This window comes from Falco cherrug, chromosome 8 (assembly GCF_023634085.1).
Source record: "Falco cherrug isolate bFalChe1 chromosome 8, bFalChe1.pri, whole genome shotgun sequence".
Lineage (NCBI taxonomy): Eukaryota > Metazoa > Chordata > Aves > Falconiformes > Falconidae > Falco > Falco cherrug.
Window position 1 is genome coordinate 15,122,789 of NC_073704.1, and position 21,791 is coordinate 15,144,579.

Sequence of the window (21,791 nt, forward strand, 5' to 3'; positions counted from 1 at the left end):
TTTTTACAACTTCCTTACTGTACTTTGCAATTCTACTAATACATCAGAGCTAGATTAATGTTTTAATGTTTTGAAAAACACTAAAATATGTTGGCATCTCTCCAGCCCTTTGGTTCAGACCAACAACAGTTAACAGTAACCAACAAAAATTGCCTGCATCTCATGTAACTCTTCATTCTAAAAAACACGCTGGTGAAAGAAATTTGATGTATCAAAACCTTTACACAGCGTTAGAAGAACTGAGCATTTACTTCAGCAGTGAAGCAAATGTTGAAGTTAGACGTAAACATGTCTTCTTTTGAAGACAAGTGGTGACTGTATAGACAAGGGGATAAAAGCTCCCTCTTATATTAGCATAACACAAAATTAGAACAAATTTTAAACTCCAAATGCAGAAGTGAGAAATAGTGAGAGGATTCTCATGTCAGAGAGCATTATGATTTCCTCCTGTGATAGCTTCCCAAGAAAACTTTGTATACTGAAAAGCAAATGCACGTCTAAATCCGTAATACACCATTTCAGAGAGTTATAATGAATAGCATGGGAAAATGCTCTGGACAACTACCAGCTAGAACGAAAGGCTTTTTACTTGCTAAAAGGCGACATTTAAAATAAGGACAATAAGGGCATGTTTAAATATTTATGCACAAATATGTGCACACTTTTTAACTTGATATAAGAAATTTTATTAATTGTTAATACCCACTGATTATGCTTTGTTCGTTATGAAGGTCATTAGACAGGAGAAAGACAGCTGGTCTCCATGCATATGCAACAGTAAACTGTGGCTCCTCAGACATTGCCAAAATGACTGCATTCTGTGAGTGTTTGTATAAAACACATAGGACAGGTTCTCTGAATAGTTCTGGCTGAAGTAGCTGAGGCTCTAGCTCTCACTTGCTCTGCAGCCTACACACAGTTCTAATGGGTATAAGGGTTACAATGGGGTAGAATAGAGAACAGGTCACAGGACCACAGGCTATCACAAGAGAAAATAATCTTCCAGTCATGGTGGCTTCCTGTGCCAGCAGCCCGTTTACTTAGGTGTCAGCACAGAAGTTCTGCTTTATTACTCTGCAGACCGCTCAAGCTGAAATCAACTGCTACGGAGTGAGTAACTATGGGAGAATAGTGTGGTAAAGATACAGAGCTAGAAAGGGTTGTCTTACGTGTCTATGATGTGACAAGTCAGATAGCCAGGCCACTAAAGTGCCAGAATACAGCTCCACAAGCTTTGCTGTTCAAAACACTGAGTTTATTTGTAGCAGTATAAGCTGTCACTGCAACTGGTGTGGACAATTATTCGGGGAAAACACAGCTGGGAAGGAAAGGAGGGCAGCCTTATTTTCATAGTAAAATGAGTTGTACTCTGTAGCAGACATGCACATAAATTGAGTTTATCCAGCCCTAATTTGGCCAATCATGCCTTAACTAATAACTGATGTAAAGTTACTCAGCTGTCACTTAGCCCTGAGTTAACCACAGACAACGTTCTGAACTGCATGTACCAGGCTCAGGTATACTTGAGAAGATCCGAGCTTTGAAATACCTGTGGGACTAGGACAGGTAAATAATAGAAGCAGGGAAGTATTAAACATTCACATCAAAACTAAATCCTTGATTATTGCTATTTACCAGCTGCTGTAAATAGATGATCATGGAAGTTTTAATGCTGTGAATTGTCTTACTCAGCAGGCTGATGTCAGTAGAGGAATTTACATACACTGAATGAAAAGGTACTTTTACAGAATAGAGAACTGTGAGGAATTGCTGAGGTAACACAAGAGACAAAAATTACGTTATGGATCCACAAGAATTAAGTGTACTAGCCTGAAAGATTAAGACCTTTGTTTCTAATTTCAAGAAAGTCATCTTTTTCAAGTTTTATTTTGGAAAAAATGCAGTCAACAGATTTCCTAAGGATTAGAAAAAAATTCAAATACTTTTTAATCATAAAAATATACAACAGTCCTTGTATAGTCCTTAGAGGGAGCAGAACAATTCATAATACTGTCATTTACCAATTTATTTAATCCACCTCAGGATCAATTGGTAACTTTTGAGCAATTGATGCCAGGCTCAGCCAAGTCACATTTTTACCACACCGGTAAAAAAATTAATCTTTTGAATAAAAGAAGAAAATTACGAGCTAGCTTTTTATTTACAGCACAAATTAAACACATAATCCTTAACATCACATAATTGTCAATTTCTAATTTTTGTGAAGAAGCTTGTCTTTTGATTGTTTTTTATAGGTCTGCCTGTATCACTTTGGGAGGACCCAAAGCAGTGCAGATAGTAAATGTAGATATCTAACTTCTCTGTCCCTGTGCCTAGAGCATGCAAACTTCCCCATGCACTTCCGTGAGCTGTGGGGAAGCTGGGAGGCAGTCTCTCCTTGTACCCACACACCCTTATCCTTCTCCTCTTTCCCATTTCCTGCAGCATCCAAATGCCCCCAAAGGTTTCCACCAATTTGCTTTCCTTGTGGCAAACCCTACCACACGTAACACCAGAATCCTGGAACAAAACTTAAGTAGATTTGCAGCTCACCCAAAAGAATGTGTGACAAAAAGGTATTCATTCCTAAAATGCTTATCAAGTGAGGTTCACTGGTCAGCATTAGAAACATCAGAACTATAATGCAGTCATCACCTGATGTGCTTCTTCCATACCTTAAAAGCAGCACCTCCATGAATAACAGATTTGATGAAAATCCCAAGATCAGCTCCAGTCTCCCGAGATTTGTTGCCTTTTAAGCTCACACCAAGTCCCGCAGAGCCAGAATCGTTCAAAGGAATCTCAAAGGTCAACTGCTCTGTGGTTTCTGGAGAAAGAATGCTGCAGTTTGGCTCTCCTTTCTGTTGGAGAAAATCAGGATGAAAACATGAGCGAAAAGGGGGTAGAGACAATGCATAAACTAGTTTTATCCATGGGTTGATACAAGAAACAGTCCTCTTTTCCAGAAAGCAGCTTGAAGAAGCAGCCTTATAACCAACAATGTATTTAGCTGTATTTTGTCACATGAGCTGGCTTAAAATGTTGTTTTTAATGACCCCTAGCAATATGCCTAAATATAAGGTAAAATAGCTTAGTTCCACACGATCTAAAACTGATGTTGCAGCAGAGTACAGCAAAGACATTTATTTTAAACACAGCTGCATTAAAAATGTAAGCCATAAAACACTCAACATCTTTACATGCAGCTCACAAACCATAATGATAGCTGTACTGTTAAATCCCAATCTCCTCTGAAAATAGTTTCATCCTTAAAAAATTATCCTTCTCTTATAGCTGTCTACAGAGGGAAGTTAAGTGTAACAAAAGCGAGGGTAAGAATTTAAAATGCAGTAACTTACTCTGCATAACTCCCTTTATACATACTTCTATTCCATAGAGGTTTGGTGGGTTTTTTTTTTTTCCTTCTGGTGTAGGTTGATCCCAAGATTTTTCCTAGATTAGACTTCTGTTTATAAGAATGCCAAGTCAAGTATCCACAGCTAGGGAAGACCAGAAAGAACTTCCTTTTACTGTACATGTATGTACAGTTTTGCAGCATTGTATGTTGCTGGGGTTGGTTGGTTTGTTTTCTTTTTTCTTTTAAAGCAGATCAGAATTATAAAATTAAACAAAATCATTTTTTTGCCTGAAAAATTCATACTGGCACTCTACAGAAATAAAACCAGAAGTGTTCATGGAAGGTATTAGTGGAAAAGACCTTATGCATCACATCTGATTTTATTCCACTCTTCCTTCTTCGTATAACACCAAGACAATTAATTAGGTAGTTTCTTGTCATTTGGACATTTTTTTTATTCTTTGTAACAGTAGTGTTAAAAAAATCAATAGGAAAAACACTATGAAAAGAAAATACACAGACAAGTACAAGCTGAAAAAGATGACTGGGGGCTGCTTTCAGCGGTGTCAAAATCTTACGTTAAATTATCAAAGAGAAGACACACACACAAGGAGGAGTGCAGTAGCTGGGCCAATCCTCCTTTTACCTAACGAGGGATCATTTCCAGGGCCTAAGCTGCAGTACATACACTATCAATGCAATTATCAGCAAAGGTGCCAGTAGTACAGGTATTTTCCGAGCAGCCAAAGCAGTCCCATAAATTCATCTGTTGTGCTGTCTGATCAACAAGAAGCACAATCACAGAACTGGGAGCAGAAATTAAGATCCCGAAGCAACAAATAAATTAGAAACAGTAACCACTAAGTATACATTCATTTATTTCAGATGCCCGTTCACTGATGAGCAGCAGCTACTGGCTGGAGAAGAACTGGATGAGCCACAGAGCTAAGACTATAAACCTCAATCCCAACATGCACCAAGCTCAAATTCTTCCTGGAATGTAACTACATGACATTAAGTCAACACAATTTGCCTAACTGCCAAATATAAAAATGACATAATACCAACACTGGCAATTGTCTTGATGCCAGCACTCATTTCCAGTACCTGTGTTACTCATTTGTGCTTTTGTCTTCGTTCACCAGAAGTAGACAATTCTCCATTACAAATCTGGCACTTTTATTTCTTAGCCGTGGATATAGAGACATCCTGAATGTAATCCCCCTAAAACCTACAAATTCATAACTACTGTGAACAATACAGAATGATAATTTCTGAATACTCCTGCTCTGACTTCCTTCAAAAGAATCAGTGTAAGGAAAACCCCCACTATTACTGGCCCTCTAACATCAGCATTTTGCAGTTAGCTCTCTCAAGGTTTTAGAGGAAAGATTTTCTGCCCAGTCTTATCTTTTTCAAAATGCACATACTCTCATCAGCCAATTCAGAACTCTTGGATCAGAGCTGCACTCAAATCACAGAATGGTCAGGGCTGGAAGGGACCTCTAGAGATCATCTAGCACAACCCCTTGCTAAAGCAGGTTCACATAGAGCAGGTTGCACAGAGTCACATCCAGGTGGGTTTTGCATGTCTCCAGAGAAGGAGACCCCACAGCCTCCCCGGGCAGCCTGTCCCAGCCCCAGCGCTGTCACCCTCAGGGCAAAGAAGTGCTTCCCCCTATTCAGGAGGAACTTCTTGTGTTGCAGTTTGTACCCATTGCCCCTTGTCCTGTCACTGGGCACTGCTGAAAAGAGCCCGGCCCCATCCCCCTGACACTCACCCTTAAGATATTTGTGTACATTGGTAAGATCCCTCTCAGCCTTCTCTTCTCCAGGCTGAACAGGCCCGGCTCCCTCAGCCTTTCCTCACCCGCTCCCCCCGCCATCTCTGTAGCCTCCGCCGGCCCCTCTGCAGCAGTTCCCTGTCTCTCCCGAACCGGGGAGCCCAGCACCGGGCACAGCGCTCCAGATGAGCCTCACCAGGGCAGAGCAGAGGGGGAGATCAGCTCCCTCGCCCTGCTGGCCTCGCTCCTCCTCATGCCCCTCAGGGTGCCATCGGCCTTCTTGGCCCCAAGGGCACACTGCTGGCTCACAGCAACTTGCTGTGCACCAGCATGCCCAGGTCCTTCTCTGCCAAGCTGCCTTCCAGCAGGTCAGCCCCAGCCTGGGCTGGTGCCTGGGGTTGCTCCTCCTCAGGTCCAGGACCTGACATTTGGTTTTATTGAACTCCACGGGGTTCCCTCCACCCAGCTCTCCAGCCTGCCCAAGCCTCGCTGGCCGGCAGCGCAGCCTCTGGTGCATCAGCCGCTCCTCCCGGTCCTGTATCATCAGCACATCCTTTCCAGATTTGGACAGAAGAAATTTTTTTGCAGGGTCTCAGACATGTGACATGTCCCACAACCCTTCAGGACAGACTATTTTGTATTACTTTCCAGGTCCCCTAGGCAAGCAGTTCCTGTGTGCTGCTGCCATTCTTCCACTCTAATCTGTGACACTTGTGCCGGATTCTTGCCCCTTCTGTATGTCAATATGGTTGTTTCATCTTTCCCAATACCACGAGGAAAGCGGTGAGGAGGGTCATTATCACAGAACACAAAAGCTCCCAGTGCCCATGCCTACCTTCACCGGAGCAGTCACAAATCACTTTATATTGTTACCTCAATATGAACTTGGACTTAATATAAAACTGAATTTGGCTGGCACAAAGGCTGTTATTCTGAAAAAAAAAAAAAATCAAGGAAAAGGTGGCACCAGTAATTTTGTGGATTTTGTGAAGAAAAAAAAAAATTTTGTTAGCTTCTTTCTCAGGAGCATCTTCTCTGTTTCACTTTAAGCTCCAATTTGTACATTAATTTCAGGCTAAGGACTTCATGCATTTGGTAACACAAACTTGCAAAAAACCCAGAGACAACAGAATTCATACCTGTCCCTCAAGCCAATATATAAAAATGAACTGGGCAGATGAGTCTGCTTGAATTTGAGTCAAGTGCTCTAATCAATAACATTCTCATTTATACAACCACTCTTCTGACCCACCCGTGACACTGATGACAAGGCCACCCCCCCACCCATACATCCAAGCCCTTAGGAGTGCTGGGAGCAGCGGCAGCTGTAGGAGGCAGGATGCATTGCAGCACAGACTCCATAGCAGCACTGTGCTCAGCTCTAGGCTTCAAGAAACAAGCTGACTGGGTTCCAAAGTACAGCAATCTAACAGCGTTGTTTAACCTTCAAATAATAAAATAAAAAAGCCTAAAAGAGGACATAATAATAGTCTTCAAAACACTTTACAGTAGCAATTTTCCCCTTTTACTTTGTGGGTAAGAAATATCTCACTTAAATAACAGGCAAGAAAATGTTGGTAAGTCTCAAAGAAAACCTTTGCCCTCACTATCTGGGGAAAAAAGACTAAAGTGGTCACTAGAACTCTCCTGCTATAAACTTAGTAAGATAAGGTATTACATATAGTTTTTCATTATAAGTTAGTCCAATTCTGGATTCTGATACAAATAAATTGCTAAAGGCAGAGTACTAAGAACACATAACTGAGGTGTTCCATGTTCTGCAGTAATTCCAAACTTCCTTTAACATAACTACGCTGTTCATTAGCTCTTGTTAAGTAACCTGCCAGATCCCCGTCTGCATGTCTGGATATGTTATCTATCAAAATTAAGATGTATTCAGCAGGACAGCAGACGAGTACAGTAAATTTCATCAGTATTGTTTCCTCTGCTTTCCTTAGTACCTGACTTGGAATCCGTACCATTTGACTACCATTTCCCTTACTACAATTCTCTGGGAAACAGGTAATTTCTTCATACAAAAAAACTTAGTAAATTCAACCTAAGTTTAAAAACAAGCTGCTTTTACCTACTACCAGAGAACACTAATCTTTCTCAAAGTCCGTCACAAGTATTTTATGTTCAACATACTCCAAGTATCCTTAAAGTCTCTTTTGCATTATTTATATTCAGCCTTACCCTAAGATCCAACAGAAGTTGATTTCAAAATAATGCTAAACTTTGTTCAATAGTACTATCAAAAATTTGTTACCCGTGAGGGAGGGTGAATAACCTTTCAATGATTTCACAAAGATGGGTAAGAGGAAAGGAGATGCACATCTAGCAATCAGTGATTAATTCATTATAAGATTAAGGAGACTGTCTTTATTCCCTTAAAATTGTCATCATTGTATGGCATCTGATAGCAAATGCCTGGCAGTTAGTCTGTAACATTAGGACTGCATTGCAAATACAAGATTAAAAACTTTCCTTTGTGGGAGAATGTGAGAAGCCACATAAAGAAAAAACAGAGGAGAAACAAAAAGGGGTGAACAGAAACTAGAAGCTTGATTTCATCCCATACTCGCTAAATGGTTTCAAATTATTATCCTGATGATAGTGTTCTTCCCAAGGAATGCCTTTTCACTGATGATCAGTGCTCTGGCCATCCTTAAAGTCACAGCTCATCAATTAACTGCTTCATTTGGGCAACTAATTTCATGAGTGAAGGTCCCTCTTCCTAGAATATGTAGGTATGAATACTAAATACTGCTAGTGACTCGCAGAGCTGGATTCCCACTGCCTCCATTTCCCTGACTTTGCTAAAACATTATCCCGAGACACCAATACTTGACAACAGAGCAACTACCATCAGCTGAATTATGGTCTGGTAAAGGAAGTCCTCTCCAATGCACTAAACCTTGAATTCTGTTAGAAATACTTCTTACCTCAGGATCTCTTACCCTAGAAGCTGAATTCACTCAAACACAGAATGAATTAAGTGAGCTGCAACACAAATATGTTTTTAGCTCAGGAAAAAACTGAGTTTCATGTTATAAATTACCCAGTCAACAATCACATCATGTATTTTCCATGACAAATGTATTCACCTCAGGCACTTCAGGAATTAAGTGACAGCATATCACTGAAGTTATTCCCTACTGCAAACATAGGTAAGTACCTCAATGATACTAAGAGGTATGATAAATGAGAAATCTTCAAATAAAGTTCTGATAGCCAAGTGATAAGACCTCAAGATGAGCTTTGAGATGGCCCGGTCTGTACTCTTCTTTTCATACGGGTACGCTGAAGACAGCAAAAGGGATTTTAAACTCCTAATTATTAATAAAACATACCTAACAGTGGAACAGGTTAAAGTAAAAAAATTCCACAAACAAACCACTAGATCACCACAAAAAATTCCACCCACCCCCAAAAACATAACAACAAACACTTGAAAAATCTATCTCCAGTGCTCATTTTGTCCTTGTTGGGCAGGCTCTTCCTTCGACTTTGGCAAATTTTAGCCTGCCAGCTTTCAATGGCTTCCTCACCTGCAACAAGCTCTGCACATCTCAATTCCCAGTCCCCTCTGCAACCTGATGATGTTTGTTCTTTACTATTTATAGGAGTCTGCCAACCTCAGCTCCTGCTGCAAAGCTCCCTCCTGGTTGTACCATCCAGCATTGCAGACAGTCCCTGAGCTCTCCCAACTGCTTGGGGAAGACAACGATCTCCTCTCTTTTTCCAGGCATCTTCTCCTGGACCAGAATGCAGCAGTTAAGAGAAGTCTAAGAGGCAATCTTACCGCTTGCTACTCAGACTCAGCCATTAAACAGAATCGAGCAAACAACCAAACAGGTACCATCCCTCACAAGGGAAATCAGGACAGGAATGTTTTAATCTACTGAGATACCTGTATGGAACTTCAGTAAAATCAATTCTGACATTTACTGAATCACCACAAACTAGACAGAAAAGTTCAGAAGAGTTTATATGTAGGTGAGAGAATGCAGAATTTACTAGACTTGAGAGCAGAAAGCCCTAATGATACGTACTAGATAACATTCAGCAATGCAGACTGAAAACCTTTACCCTAAGGGTGTCTGGATACATTCGATTAATTGATGTTCTGCCAATGACTTGACTTAATTTTAGAAGCACATCTATACCTCAGGTCTCTGATTTCTTAATTAAAGGTTATAATAAAGGATACTTAAAACAACCTAAAGGTTATAATAAAGGATTCTCAAAACAACCTAAAGGTTATAATAAAGGATTCTCAAAACAACCTATAACCTTACTGGTACATAATTAAGTCTCATCAACAAATTCTCAGTATTTTGAAGAACGGATAAATATACTTTCAGCCTTCCCTTACCCTCAGAACATGCAAAAACTGCTCAGTCACCACTGCAAGCAAAATTGTAACCTTTGAGAAAGGTACCGTGCATTGTATTCTTCCCCTTTCTACTTAGCCCACGGTTATAGCTACTCAATAGCATGTCAATCCTCTGTCTACCATGGGACACACACTTTCAATTAGTCCTTTTATTTAATCTCACAATGCCTGTTCTCATTGACCATGGCACTTTTGATCTGTGGATTTATGATAATCTAATGTGTATCTCTCACTGGAAAGGTTGCCTTATTTATCCCTATTGTTCTTTTGCGAAAAGAATTTTACAAAAAAAATTAGCTCCCACTTAAGGCAGGAAGGAAATAGCATTTGTTTAACACAACAAGAGACCTTTCAGTACCTGTCTGGTGCCCTTGACCAACACACTATTATGGTCTCTCAATATGCTGGCTGCCCCTTGCCTGGCTGCTCATTTCTGATAAGAGATGCCAACTCCCTGGAGGGCCATTCAGAGCCAAGAGCAAAAGCCAAGGGACCCAGGAGGGTTATTTTCAAAGGCTTATGAAGGAAATAAGACATTTACATGCTTTTGCAATTATTTTCTGGAAAAAAAACCTGTAAAAATGAAAGAGCGGCATTTAAATTGTGGCATCACATAACTATTATTGGCAGAAATGCTTGAAAAGAAGATACCTCCTTATTTGCACTATTCTCTACGTTCTTCACAAAGCTCAGCCACAATTAAGAAATACTTCGCTGACAGCTCAGTCATTCACTCACTATAAAATCTACACTGTATTTTCCAATATATATACAGCAACACTCTCGGAAATAATACTTGAAGGTAATGCACTGCTGCAATCCTGTCACAATCTAGTAAATAACTGAAGTCATCACTGTATGTATTCATCTCTAGCATTTCTGACAGATGCTTTCATGTTGGAATCATCTGTATTCCGTACTGCAATAAAAACTAAATGGTTACTAATGGCACACCCTGCTAAGACAAAAAAGCCAATAGCAAATCCATGGAGATATATTATACTGTACTTGGGATACTTTTTACATTAACACAGTACACTACAAATTTGTGTCATATTAGATAGAATGGTTCTGGTTTGAATTATGTAGACTGTCTGGAATTATAGCTTCAAAAACTGACAAAACTAGATTCAGCTCTTCATCCAAGGCAGGTACATTGCATTTCACAGTTTATTATTTGATGTCACAGGACACTTCAAAAACGGAGATTCTCCAGTTTGCTTGACATGCCTATTTGAGATCCCACAGCAAGTTTTACCCAAGGGAATAGTTTGTCCTTGCAAAAGAGCTTTGTAATTCAGTGTGGCATTGCTCTTGAACTTTTACAAATGCAGTCTCACTTAACCTTTTAAGTTCATAACTGTAGGAAACAGAGGGAGAACAACTAACTAGTTCAGTCCCCAGTCAAGATGTGTCCCACTGTGAAAACACCCGTTTTCATCCCCCATATTGGGTTAGTCATGTGCTTAACCCCCTACTGAGCTGGAGCCTTATGCAATAATAGACCTTGCCACTTGGATCCTAAAATCTTATCATTCATGAAGATGGAAGACTGCACGGTATTTTCAGGGTGAATTTAGGATTGCTGTTACTGTACACTTTCAGAATACATTCCAAGTCACAACACTGTGATGTACAAATCCAACTCTTTACTCGATTTACTGGTTACTCTTTAAAAAGGATGGTAAACAAAGCAATAAACAGTGTATAATTCTTTTATTTCTACTTCAAACACCACATGCACACGTTTCACATTAAGTCAGCCTAGGAAAATTTTTTTCATGGATTCTTAGGCAGAGAGACTAATAAAAATTTTCATATGGTATATGGAATAAATCTGGTGACCCTTGTAAATGACAAGGTTCTCCAGTTGCCAGCAGGATGTAAGAGTTGCCCAAATACTTCGGTTTTATTAAACAGAAACACTGTAAAACTGGACAACTGCACTTGAAGTGTATGAAGATTCAATTTCTGTTAAAAACCAGATTTTATATGCCTCTGTTCTGATGTATACATACTTCTGATTTCACAGATGAAAGTGGGCTGCTAAACAATTCTGGACAACGCCAGAGCTGAGACTGATGCTATCAAGTAAACAGCCCTGAGCAGGGCTCCTCAACTTAAGAGTTTTGGGCAGTAATCCTGTAAGCAAATACACTATCTTATAGTATGCATAACATTATGCTTTTCTCTCCTTACTTGTTTGCACTCTAACATTTTCTTTACCAGCAGGCAGAGCACCATCAGAGGTTCTTGCAAGCAATGTGTGCTATGACCAGAGCTTTTAGACCATCCTTTTAAAGTTCCTCATATTTGCTGGAAAATAGCAAGAGTGGGATCTGAAAGACAAATCATGGCTGGATCGTAACACTTTGATGGGCTTGACAGAGAAAGCAATAGTAGACCAGATGAAATAAGGTCTCTGCAGCCTCGAAAAGGCTGGCTACTGCTATCACACAGAAAAGCACAGTAAACATGTTTGCTGTGTTGGTAGCTATATTGGCACTTCACAGCATGTAATAGCTCATTCTGCCAATGCAAAATTGTTGGATCTAGTTTAAAAAAAAAACCAACCCAACACTTTTTAAGGATACATGAATTATTCAAGCAACTCATTCTGCTTTGGTAAGTTGAGTCCCACCAAAACCTGGGATAAATAAAAGGATACTTTTTGCCACACCTTCTGTTCACTGTGACCGAAGACTGTCATGTTCCTTCTAAACAGTGATCTCTTACTGACTTTTATAACAAGGACAGTAACTAATTAACAAACATCCACGCACAGTACTGTTTCCAGTACTCTAAGCTACAATGAACTAGTAACGGTCTTCTGAAATACATAATTAAAGTTGAAAGCCTTTCAGGGGCTGCACTACACAATTTTTTCACTCTAAAAAGACACATTTCTGTAGATAGAACTTAAACTCATTTCACAACTGTTCTAGATGAGAAGAATCTAAAGGACCAAAATTAAACACTTTCCTTCAATAGTTCTTGGAAAAAAACCAGGACTTTTAAAAATCTACGTAGTTTATGAAGTTATTCAAGATTAAATGTGCCATGTATATTCACAATATCCTTCTCTTCATTATGCAGAACAATTCAAGAACTGAATCTTGTGTATGTTATTAAAATCCAGTGTATGAATAGTGACCTTTCCCTCTCCCATCAGATTCGTATCCCTTTGAATAGAGGTAACACAGCAGAGAATTAGTACTTGCTGGAATCACTTTCTGACTGAAGTTATTTGAGCATTTCTAATTAATTGAGCACTAGAATCACTGGTCTGACGTACAAAAACAGGTGCAAAATGGTTAAGTCTAGGGTGAAATTTCACCTATTATTTCCTGCACATAAAAAGGCAAGAAAGAATTAAAAGGAAGTAATAGAAATTAAGCTTTGAATATTAAAAGCAAAAAATAAAACACTTCAGGCAAACAAATCCTCCTTCAGGCACAGAAGTTCAAGGTAGTGGAAGGAATTAACTAGGGGAAGACTGAAACATAAAAGTTAATCACATGGTGAGGAGAAAAAAATGCTTAATTGAACTTGCCACTCATCTTGCTTCCTTCTATCCTGTGTAGTGTGTGTAAAAAAAAAAAAGACTCAAAACTACAGATCTACCACTATATTATATAGATTGTTGTAAAAATGCTGGTTTGCTCCCTTTCCTTCTCCACGCTTCAGGGATCAGTGAATATGTGAAGAAAACACAGAAACAGTGACTACAGTTGAAACTAGTAAGTCAAATCTACCTTTAAACAAAAAATAAATCATATGCAAAACTAGAAGGGAACTTAAGAGAAAAATGCATCAAAATATTTTTGGTGCTATACTATTTCTGGCAATTGCAGAACAGGCACGTTTGTCTGCTTATGTTTGTCTTATCCACTATCCTGAAGGCTCATGAAAAACAACAAGAATAAAGAATTGCATAGGGTCATGGCGCAGAACGGGTTACACCAGAGCTGTTCTCATTCAAGTAGCTTTGATTATTTTACAAATGCAGGGATAAAGAAAGAGAAGGGGGGGAAAGGGATCTTCCTATCACTATCAGAAGAAAAGGTACCTTCAAATCACACATTTTCCCTGGAGAAAAAACATGATGCAACAAATACACATGATCAAAACCTTGTATTTTCAAAACACAATGGAGTGATAGCCACAGTTTTATGTGTACTCTATTTACTTTGATAAGAGCTGGAAAATCCAAACCTGTTCAAGTTAAGCTAATTTCTCTCTCTAATATTCACCATCCTTTAGAAAACCATCACTGTTACACAGTTTAAAACCCAAATGCACCTTTAAGAATGCACTAATCACCGGCCACTCAGTAGACTGTGGTAATTAAGTGAATCAAGATCTTCCCCTGAGTTTTGGAATCAGCTCTTTACTCAGCTGCTACATTGTCAACAGCTGGCATGAATTACTGGGAACATTTGGCTAACTGGATAATAAGAAGGACAGCCTGTGGTTGGTCCAAATTCTACTTCACTGATCTGCTTCAATAAAATAAAATCTCATTAGATCCTCCTCTTTTTTTTAAGGCAGCAACAACATTACAAAGAATGGGCTTTCTATTTTATTCCCTCATTATGTACAAACAACGTAACTGTACAACTCTCAGATATTGCATGGGGTAGCGTAACTGAAGCCCCAATTCCCTGTAACCTAGTGCCTGTTTGCAACACTGATTCAGCCTTAGCCATACATACCACATCTCTGGGCTGGTGTGGTGAAGGTTTTGCAACCCTGAATATATTCTTTTACTTGCTAGCAATTCATCAGCATAGATCACAGTAGCAAAATCCCCAAACTCTGCTCTCATCTAGTTTACTGAAGAGAAAATACTCATGAGACCAAGCTTTCTCCAAACCTCAGCTTTGTTACAAGGTAAAGTCAAATTATATTATTACAGACCCACGTGATCAAATGCCACCCGCTGTTGCTTTGTGACATTATTTGCTTTGTGCCCATGCAGCTATCAAATTCTCTCTAGAAATCAATGTAGGCACCTGGTTCTAGTGGAAAAACATGCTTGGAAGTGGTTTTGTGCATGGTCTCCAGGGGGTCCAACTTCCAGAAACATCTTTGGCACAGAAAGCTATGGGGAGTGAGCACATTTAATAGGCAGTCCTCCTTCTCCTTCCAACAGGTAACAGGGAACCTGAAGAAAAGAGCTTCTCAGATTACACTCCTGAACTGATCAAATCAAGAACAAGTCTAATATAAAACAATTACCCTATTATTGCCAGGCATTAACAAAACCCCCAAGTATTTAGATAAACTCTGCATGCATGTTACATAGTCACAGCATTCAGTTACAGCTGTCCTTGAAAAATACTGGATTATCCACTGCCTTTCCTTCCAAAAACAAACATTTGAAGTGCTGGCTTTTTACTCCTCTTTGATCAAAACAGCACTGTAACTTTTGAGGTAGCAGAGGATTAGTCCAATGTAATATCATGGCTAAAGCTAAAAACAAACAAAAAAGCTAAACCAATTTTAATTTATTTTTTTTAATCTTTGCTCAGACTATTCTCAGACATCTCATGAATTCTAACAAGCATCATGTTAGTAAGAACATCTGGTAGCTTAGTGGTATGGTAACCCACACTTTTGCCGTGAGCTACCAAACAGATGTTGCTGAAAGGCTTTTTAATTTAGAAGGGCTGGTTCCATAAAATTATCTGATGTATTTCAGCAACTCACATTTGTATTATATTGTACTTGATTGGGATAAGAAGAAACACAGAACAGTATTAGAATTCACATATCATCACTATTACAGTGAGGGCCATCACTTGTGCATCACACTCTCGCAGAGAAAGCAATTTAAGCGAAGGTCAAGCCAGCAGGATAAATGTGGCTAGTTTCTGGATTTCAATCATGCCAGTCACAAGTCAGTCACCTTTTGAAAGGTAGTTCATCCTTGCTGCAGTGGCTAGAATTTAACCACAGGCAATTGTGGCAGAGTAAAAATTATAAATAGCTTTTAGATTCTTCCAGTCTTTTATACCCACACACTATTACAGTGATTTACAAAAGAATTTGTACTATGGCAATAAATAATAAAGTATAATGTTGGGGGAACCAGAGAGGGAAAATGCACACCTTTTAAAAAAGTACATTTTCCAAGTAATGTATTTTATAACTTAAGAAACCTGTAAGAAAAGAAGGGTTGATGGGTAGCCTTTTTGAAAAATAAGCTCTTATTTAGAAGAGCTGGTGGAAGAACAGAAATCTTCAATATAATAGATAATTTAGTACTTTCAGACTCGGAAATTTCTCTCTGATCCACACAGACGCTGACTCAACGGCTCAGGGCTTACTAAACAGAGCATTACAATGACCAACTTCGGTGCTTTGGGAATCACTGACAACAAATACCCAATTACAGGGCTGAAAATGTTCTGCCATTATACTTCTTAGAGGTCACACAATAAAAAGGAAAATGAAACCAAAAATAGTTTTGTTTGGACAAGTTCGCAACTGCTCTAGTGCAGGAAAAAGTGGGCACCAGCAGCACAAGAGGAAAGGCTCACATGAGAGAATCTGAGCTCCCCTCCAGCTTCTTATCCTACCACAGGCAACAGACACCCTTACCTTAAGTGGTAACAAGGAAATAAGAGGAAAACTGTCAGCAATGTTTTGTGAGGAAACATAATGGAAAATTTCTGCAGAAGATCCTGCTAACAGTCTAAAACAAAAGGAAAAGCAAGAAGGCGGCATCTTAAGTAAAGAAAGAAGGCAGTTTGTGCTCTTTAAAGGAGATAAAATGAGACAAAAGCAGGAAATGCTGTCCTTCCCTTATCCCAGAACTTCTTAATGAAAGGTCAAGTATAGCCATCAATCAAGATAAGGAAGAGGCACCAAAGAGATGACCTTGAGGGGAAACATGTAGTCCTCCTCTATGTAGAGAAAAGAATACAGTTTCATGCCAACGTTTAAAAAAATAGTAACAAAAATTTAGCACCTGAGAGACCAAAATCAGACATGCAAGAGCCTATTAAGTCAAGGACTAGCAGCCAAGGAAAAGCCTGCTTCCAAAATCTGCCAGGAAGGCAACGGAATTCTACTCCTCCGGTCCGGCAGCCTGGCACCTGGTTCAGGAAATGCATCTCCTGAAGCACCCACCCTCACTAGTTGGTTCCTGATAAGCTGAAGGACTCATTACACGCACTTTAAACTTCTGGTTTGAAGTTTGTTGCTTTTCTGAAAGAGAATAATTAATTTTCAGTCATGCTTGACCTCACGGTTACAAAAATAGTTTACAATATTCCCCTGCAAGTTATGCTTATGTCGTCATTTTTGGGATGAAAAATCAGATTGTGCAGAATTGCATCTAAAGTAGATAAAATCAAATATCCCTCAAAATCAAATGCAAGTATAAACACTTCATATACTCAAAGCCTTATACTGCTATCCTCCGCTGACTTTCTCAGCCAACAACAGTTCATTTCTATTTCTTGGGCTAGTTTTAAAACAAGGAATTGTTTCAATATCACTCTTTGGGAAAAAATAACAAGTTTACCAGCTCTCGAGGTAGAAAGGCTTCCTCCTGACGAGCCACAATCAGACAGACAGTTTCCCCTTGCTTTGTGCTCCTCAGCACAGCTACGAGCTCTTCCTGGGTCCTGCCAGTGAAGTCTCGTCCATTCACCTACCAGACACAAAAGAACAGAGGATGCCACATCTGTGAGTATGACTGTCTTTTGCTGTTTTCCCCTCATCGAACACAGGTGACATTCAGTGACTGAGAGTAAAGAAGAACTCGCAACAGCTCCCACACTGTCTCCCCCTCTGGCCCTGCACAAATCACTTAACCTTTTTGCCCCCCATTTTCACCATCTGTTAAAGCAGCTCTGAAGTACTTACCACCTTGCAGGGGGTTTGTGAGGTTTAATTAGTTTGTAAAGCATTCCGAAGATGAAAAGTACAGAAACCAGACCTAAGAATTAAAACTGTTTACCTTAAGAGCTTTCTGAGGTTAGTAAGTAAAAATAACCCCATTAGATGAGATTGTAAGTCACAAAATACCTGAAAAATTTTAAAAAGACCAATTTGAGCAAAATTGCCTTAAAATGAGCACTCAGCCACCTCGATATTAATCTGAGATTTCTGGACATGGCTGAAGGGGCAAGACATGTTTTGTTTCTAAACTGATACACTTATGTGCTTTAAAAACCAAGACGTTATCACGTTCCCCTTGTTCAAACATCCCATGGACCCTTGTGAAAAACGCGGTTTTCCAAACTTGCAGTGTAAAATACTTCTTGACAAACAAAAGTCATGAGACATTTTTAAACCACGGTCAAGAACTGTAATTCCATACATCAGTAGTATGTATAAGGAAATAAAATATTTATGCCAAAACCAGCGACCAATACCCAGCAATGCAAATACGATGGATGTTTATCCTAACCTCCAGGATTCTGTCTCCTGACTGCAAACGACCATCTTTTACTGCTGCACCTTTTGGTAAAATATTCTTCACAAAAATTGGACCAGGACCATGTACTGAAGAGTCTCTGGTAACCACAGTGAATCCAAGTCCTTCTGGACCTAGAACGTCAGATAAAGAACTCCCAACATAAATGTCAACAAACAAATGATGGTCATTTAAAGTAAGTAAACAATGTCAGCAACATATCACAAACACTCATTCAGGTTAGCTCTTAAAAGAAGAAAGCAAACAAAAACTGTAAACATGAGCCTATTTTCTGCATGGTTTAGAGAAGAATTCTATCAATAACAGAACACATGCCCAAATCCTCCTGCAACAGCTACAGATGGAAATACATTTGGATAGCCCACAATAAAGCAAAACAAGCAAGAACTCCAATTTCAAAGCATTTACCTTTTCCCTCTAGGTGGTTTTAGTATCAGTCTTCACATTAATGTCAATAGTCTTTAAAACAAATCAGAGTAATCAGAATTGTTTAATTATGAGCACAAATATAATTTAGCAGGTTTTACTGAAACTTGGTGAAATGTGGAAAATGTCACATGATTTGAATGCAAAAACTGCTGACAACATGCTGTTAAGAAATGACAAAGTGATATTTCAAAGCTTCCATTAGCGAAGTTGTTTCTTGCTTGGAAATAAACAACCTCAAGTGTTAATAGACAAATGTTTTAACAAATAACTAGGGAGTAAAATCAATATTAGCAAGTATTGCTTATAAGCCACCAAAGTCACCCAGGAATAGCAGGGTCCATAAAAATCTTTTTATATTGAACAAGATTGCTACCCATCCGATAATTTTCAGAGATATCATCATGTCAGTATCACATTCCTATAATTGCTAAAAATATAAATCAAAGTTTCAAAATTAAAAGCATTACATCTAAAATGGGAAAAATTCTGAAGTACGTTTTGTTAACGCAAAGCTGAAGAGTTCAGAAGTAAAAATGAGTGATTTAAGTTAAGAAATAACAAAAATTAAGAAACAACAGCTTGATTGCATTTGTTATGTGTTAAAAAATAAAGCTACAGACAGTTTATAAAAGGGCCACTTCTAGTATCAAATCTAACTCTCAGCCAAATCAGAGACAGAAGTTAAACAGAAAATATAAATGCTAATTGGGATCTGCCTAAGCACATTTTAGTACATGTGCACAAACCTGTTACTCCATGCAAAGACAGACATCTGCATGGAGCAACAATTAAAGATATACATACAAAATCTGTCCTGCTGACAGCTGAATAAATACAGATTGAAGGAAAAAGTTTGCAGAAAATAGGGAAAGACAGGTGAATCTGTGGTCAACTATTTGGATAACATGAAGCGGAGCAGAGCATATTTTCAAACGTGTCTTTAAGAGAATGTCCTAACAGCACTGTGGTCAATTAGCAGATATGAATAAAAATAATGAAGGCTGCCAGCAGACAGTTCAAATATTTATTCTGTACTTGCAAAAAGGCTGAAGCATCTGTTAATATTGTGTGTTGCTAATGTAATACCTTCCAAATGATCAGTAACTGAGATGTTTTAAAAATCAGTAGGTCTGGATAACATGCATCCAAAATTTACGTGAAGCTGACTGTCACGAACATTACCATTCCTTTACCTTTTGAAAGTTTTAGAACATCTAAACTGTGACTAACTTGATTGTACTTTAAATGTCACTGATTTAGTTAAAAGGTATCACTATACAGAACATGACACAGAATTTTTAATCATCTCATCTCCAAAGACTTACCTTTTTTCAGGTCTATTTTTATTTTCTTTGCATTTTTTTTATTGCCAAAGCCCAGAAGGGGAGACAGCGAGGGAGAAGATGATTTTCTACCCAGACGTGTGAGGTTGGGGCTCTTAGTTTGTTGTAGTGTTGCCTGTACCCCTGACTCCAGGGTGCTTGCTCCAGAAAGATTAATTGTTTTCAGAGCAGGTTTTGGATGAACAGGAGGTGGAATCTTTATTTTTGGAACTCCTTCTTCATTATCCAGAAAACAAAGAGGAGCAATAGCAGACTTCTCATATTGTTCTCGATTGCATGGAGGGAGGACTTCCAAGATGACACTTTGAAATTTCATTGCCTGACGGAAGATGTCCTGAGCCCTTTAAAAGAAAGTTACAAAAGTTCAGTAACAAATCAGGACTTGTTTACAGAAAATAAGGCAAAAAGAAATATCTTAAACATGAAGAAATAACCTTACCTTCACATCTACAGTGTCCTTTTTCTAAAGAGTACACATGAAGTAAGAATTCTAAACTACAGTGTTTCCTTACATTTCAAGTAGGAATAGCTGAAAACGTATCAGTCAGAATAAACTAATGAACAGAATTCTTCATGCAGAGCATCAGGAAGGGAAGTTCTGATGTCAAAAGCTCATCTAAAGGCTCCTGAAGTAACAGCTTGCTCCTTTTTTCAAGTGTGTGTTTGTTACATATTTCCTTGTTGGCACAGAGGCACATTGAGCACTTATGACCAATTGCTCTGGTGGATAAATCTACTCTAAGCAAGCTCAAGACTCCATTTTTCCCAAGTACACACTAACTGCCCCTCAGATTCCTTCATCATCCCTACCGCTACTGCTGGCTGATTCCACAGCAATAAAAAAGGATGAGGGTATGGGATATATGGACATCTTCAGAAGAAATATTGTGACTGCAGAGGGTTCAATAGAAAAGTATGATATGGGATACCGAGACATCAGGGAAAAAAACCTGGTGACCAAAAAGGTGCAACTATTTGTGTGTTTCTACATAAATGGATAAATAAATAGATAGGTATTACTCACATCTTTCAAGCACTAACCTCTTACTAAGGTGGATATATGGACTTGACTAGATGTGCTCAATTGCAACACCAGAAACTGTGTTACAGCATTTAATGAAACTGCTCCCCTTGAGCTGGCAACATGGTAAAACACTACGACACTTGGGTTCCCATGCATTGCAAGGCAGTTAAGACAAGCCGGCCAAAGCAACTGTTCATAAAGCCTTCTCTGGATTTTGAATAACCCATAGAATTGGTCAATTAAGACATTTTACCAAACTTAGATTCTAAAGGAACAAAAGGAGACTTCTCTCTTTCTACGCTGTTCTCTACCACTTTCTGATGAAGTAGACTGATTTTCTTCCATATGCAAGAGACAATTCAAGTACAAACAGAAGTAGTAGCTGAAGAACATTTTGAGAACGAAAAATCAAGAACTGCCGTTTAACAGTATTGGGTCAACAGAGGAAGTAACGGCCACATTACTCTTTAAATAAATCATGGGGTCCTTTTGAGAACAATCTACATTATCTCCTCTCTTTCACATGTATTTGTCAGACAAAGTCAGTATTTTACTGAAGTCTTGGCTTCGGATTTACATTCAGTTACACAACAGCAGCTGAAGCTGAAAGTATTCCCAAAAGAAACAATATTTTACATTGATATAGAACGAAGCCCCTGCAAATGTTAAAATCTTGAATACACACCTACTGCTGTCTAGACCAAGAGCTGCACAGTGCCTCCACCTTGCAGCTGTAGGTAGTGGAAGGGAGGGGCTGTTTCAGTAGGGCTTTTGGTAGCACGAAGACACTAAAGTCAGGAGGCAGTCCCAACGGATGCTGCTCTGAGAAAGAACCATCCTGGCCACACCGAGTGTATGTGCACCAAGAGTCAGAATAACCGCACTCCCTGAAAGGGAACACTGCCAGAAGAGAAACCTCAAACTTAGAAGAGAACGGTACCAGAGAGAGTGTTGGGGGGAGGTATTCTTCCAGCATCACACTGAAGGATTAGGTTTCAGAAC

The 21,791-nt window shown here is 39.1% G+C and overlaps 1 protein-coding gene across 5 annotated transcripts in view; it reads right to left on the bottom strand.

Annotated features, from left to right (window-relative positions):
* PARD3B (par-3 family cell polarity regulator beta) overlaps positions 1-21,791 on the bottom strand; it is a 413,251-nt gene that overhangs the window by 202,273 nt on the left and 189,187 nt on the right. For all 5 annotated transcript variants that reach the window (XM_055718425.1, XM_055718428.1, XM_055718426.1 and 2 more), the window contains exons 8-11: positions 19,748-20,106; positions 17,967-18,106; positions 17,076-17,204; positions 2,676-2,861 (exon numbers count right to left, since the gene is read on the bottom strand). In XM_055718425.1, coding sequence (XP_055574400.1) covers positions 2,676-2,861; positions 17,076-17,204; positions 17,967-18,106; positions 19,748-20,106 — 814 coding nt within the window. The remainder of the gene's footprint in view (positions 1-2,675; positions 2,862-17,075; positions 17,205-17,966; positions 18,107-19,747; positions 20,107-21,791) is intronic.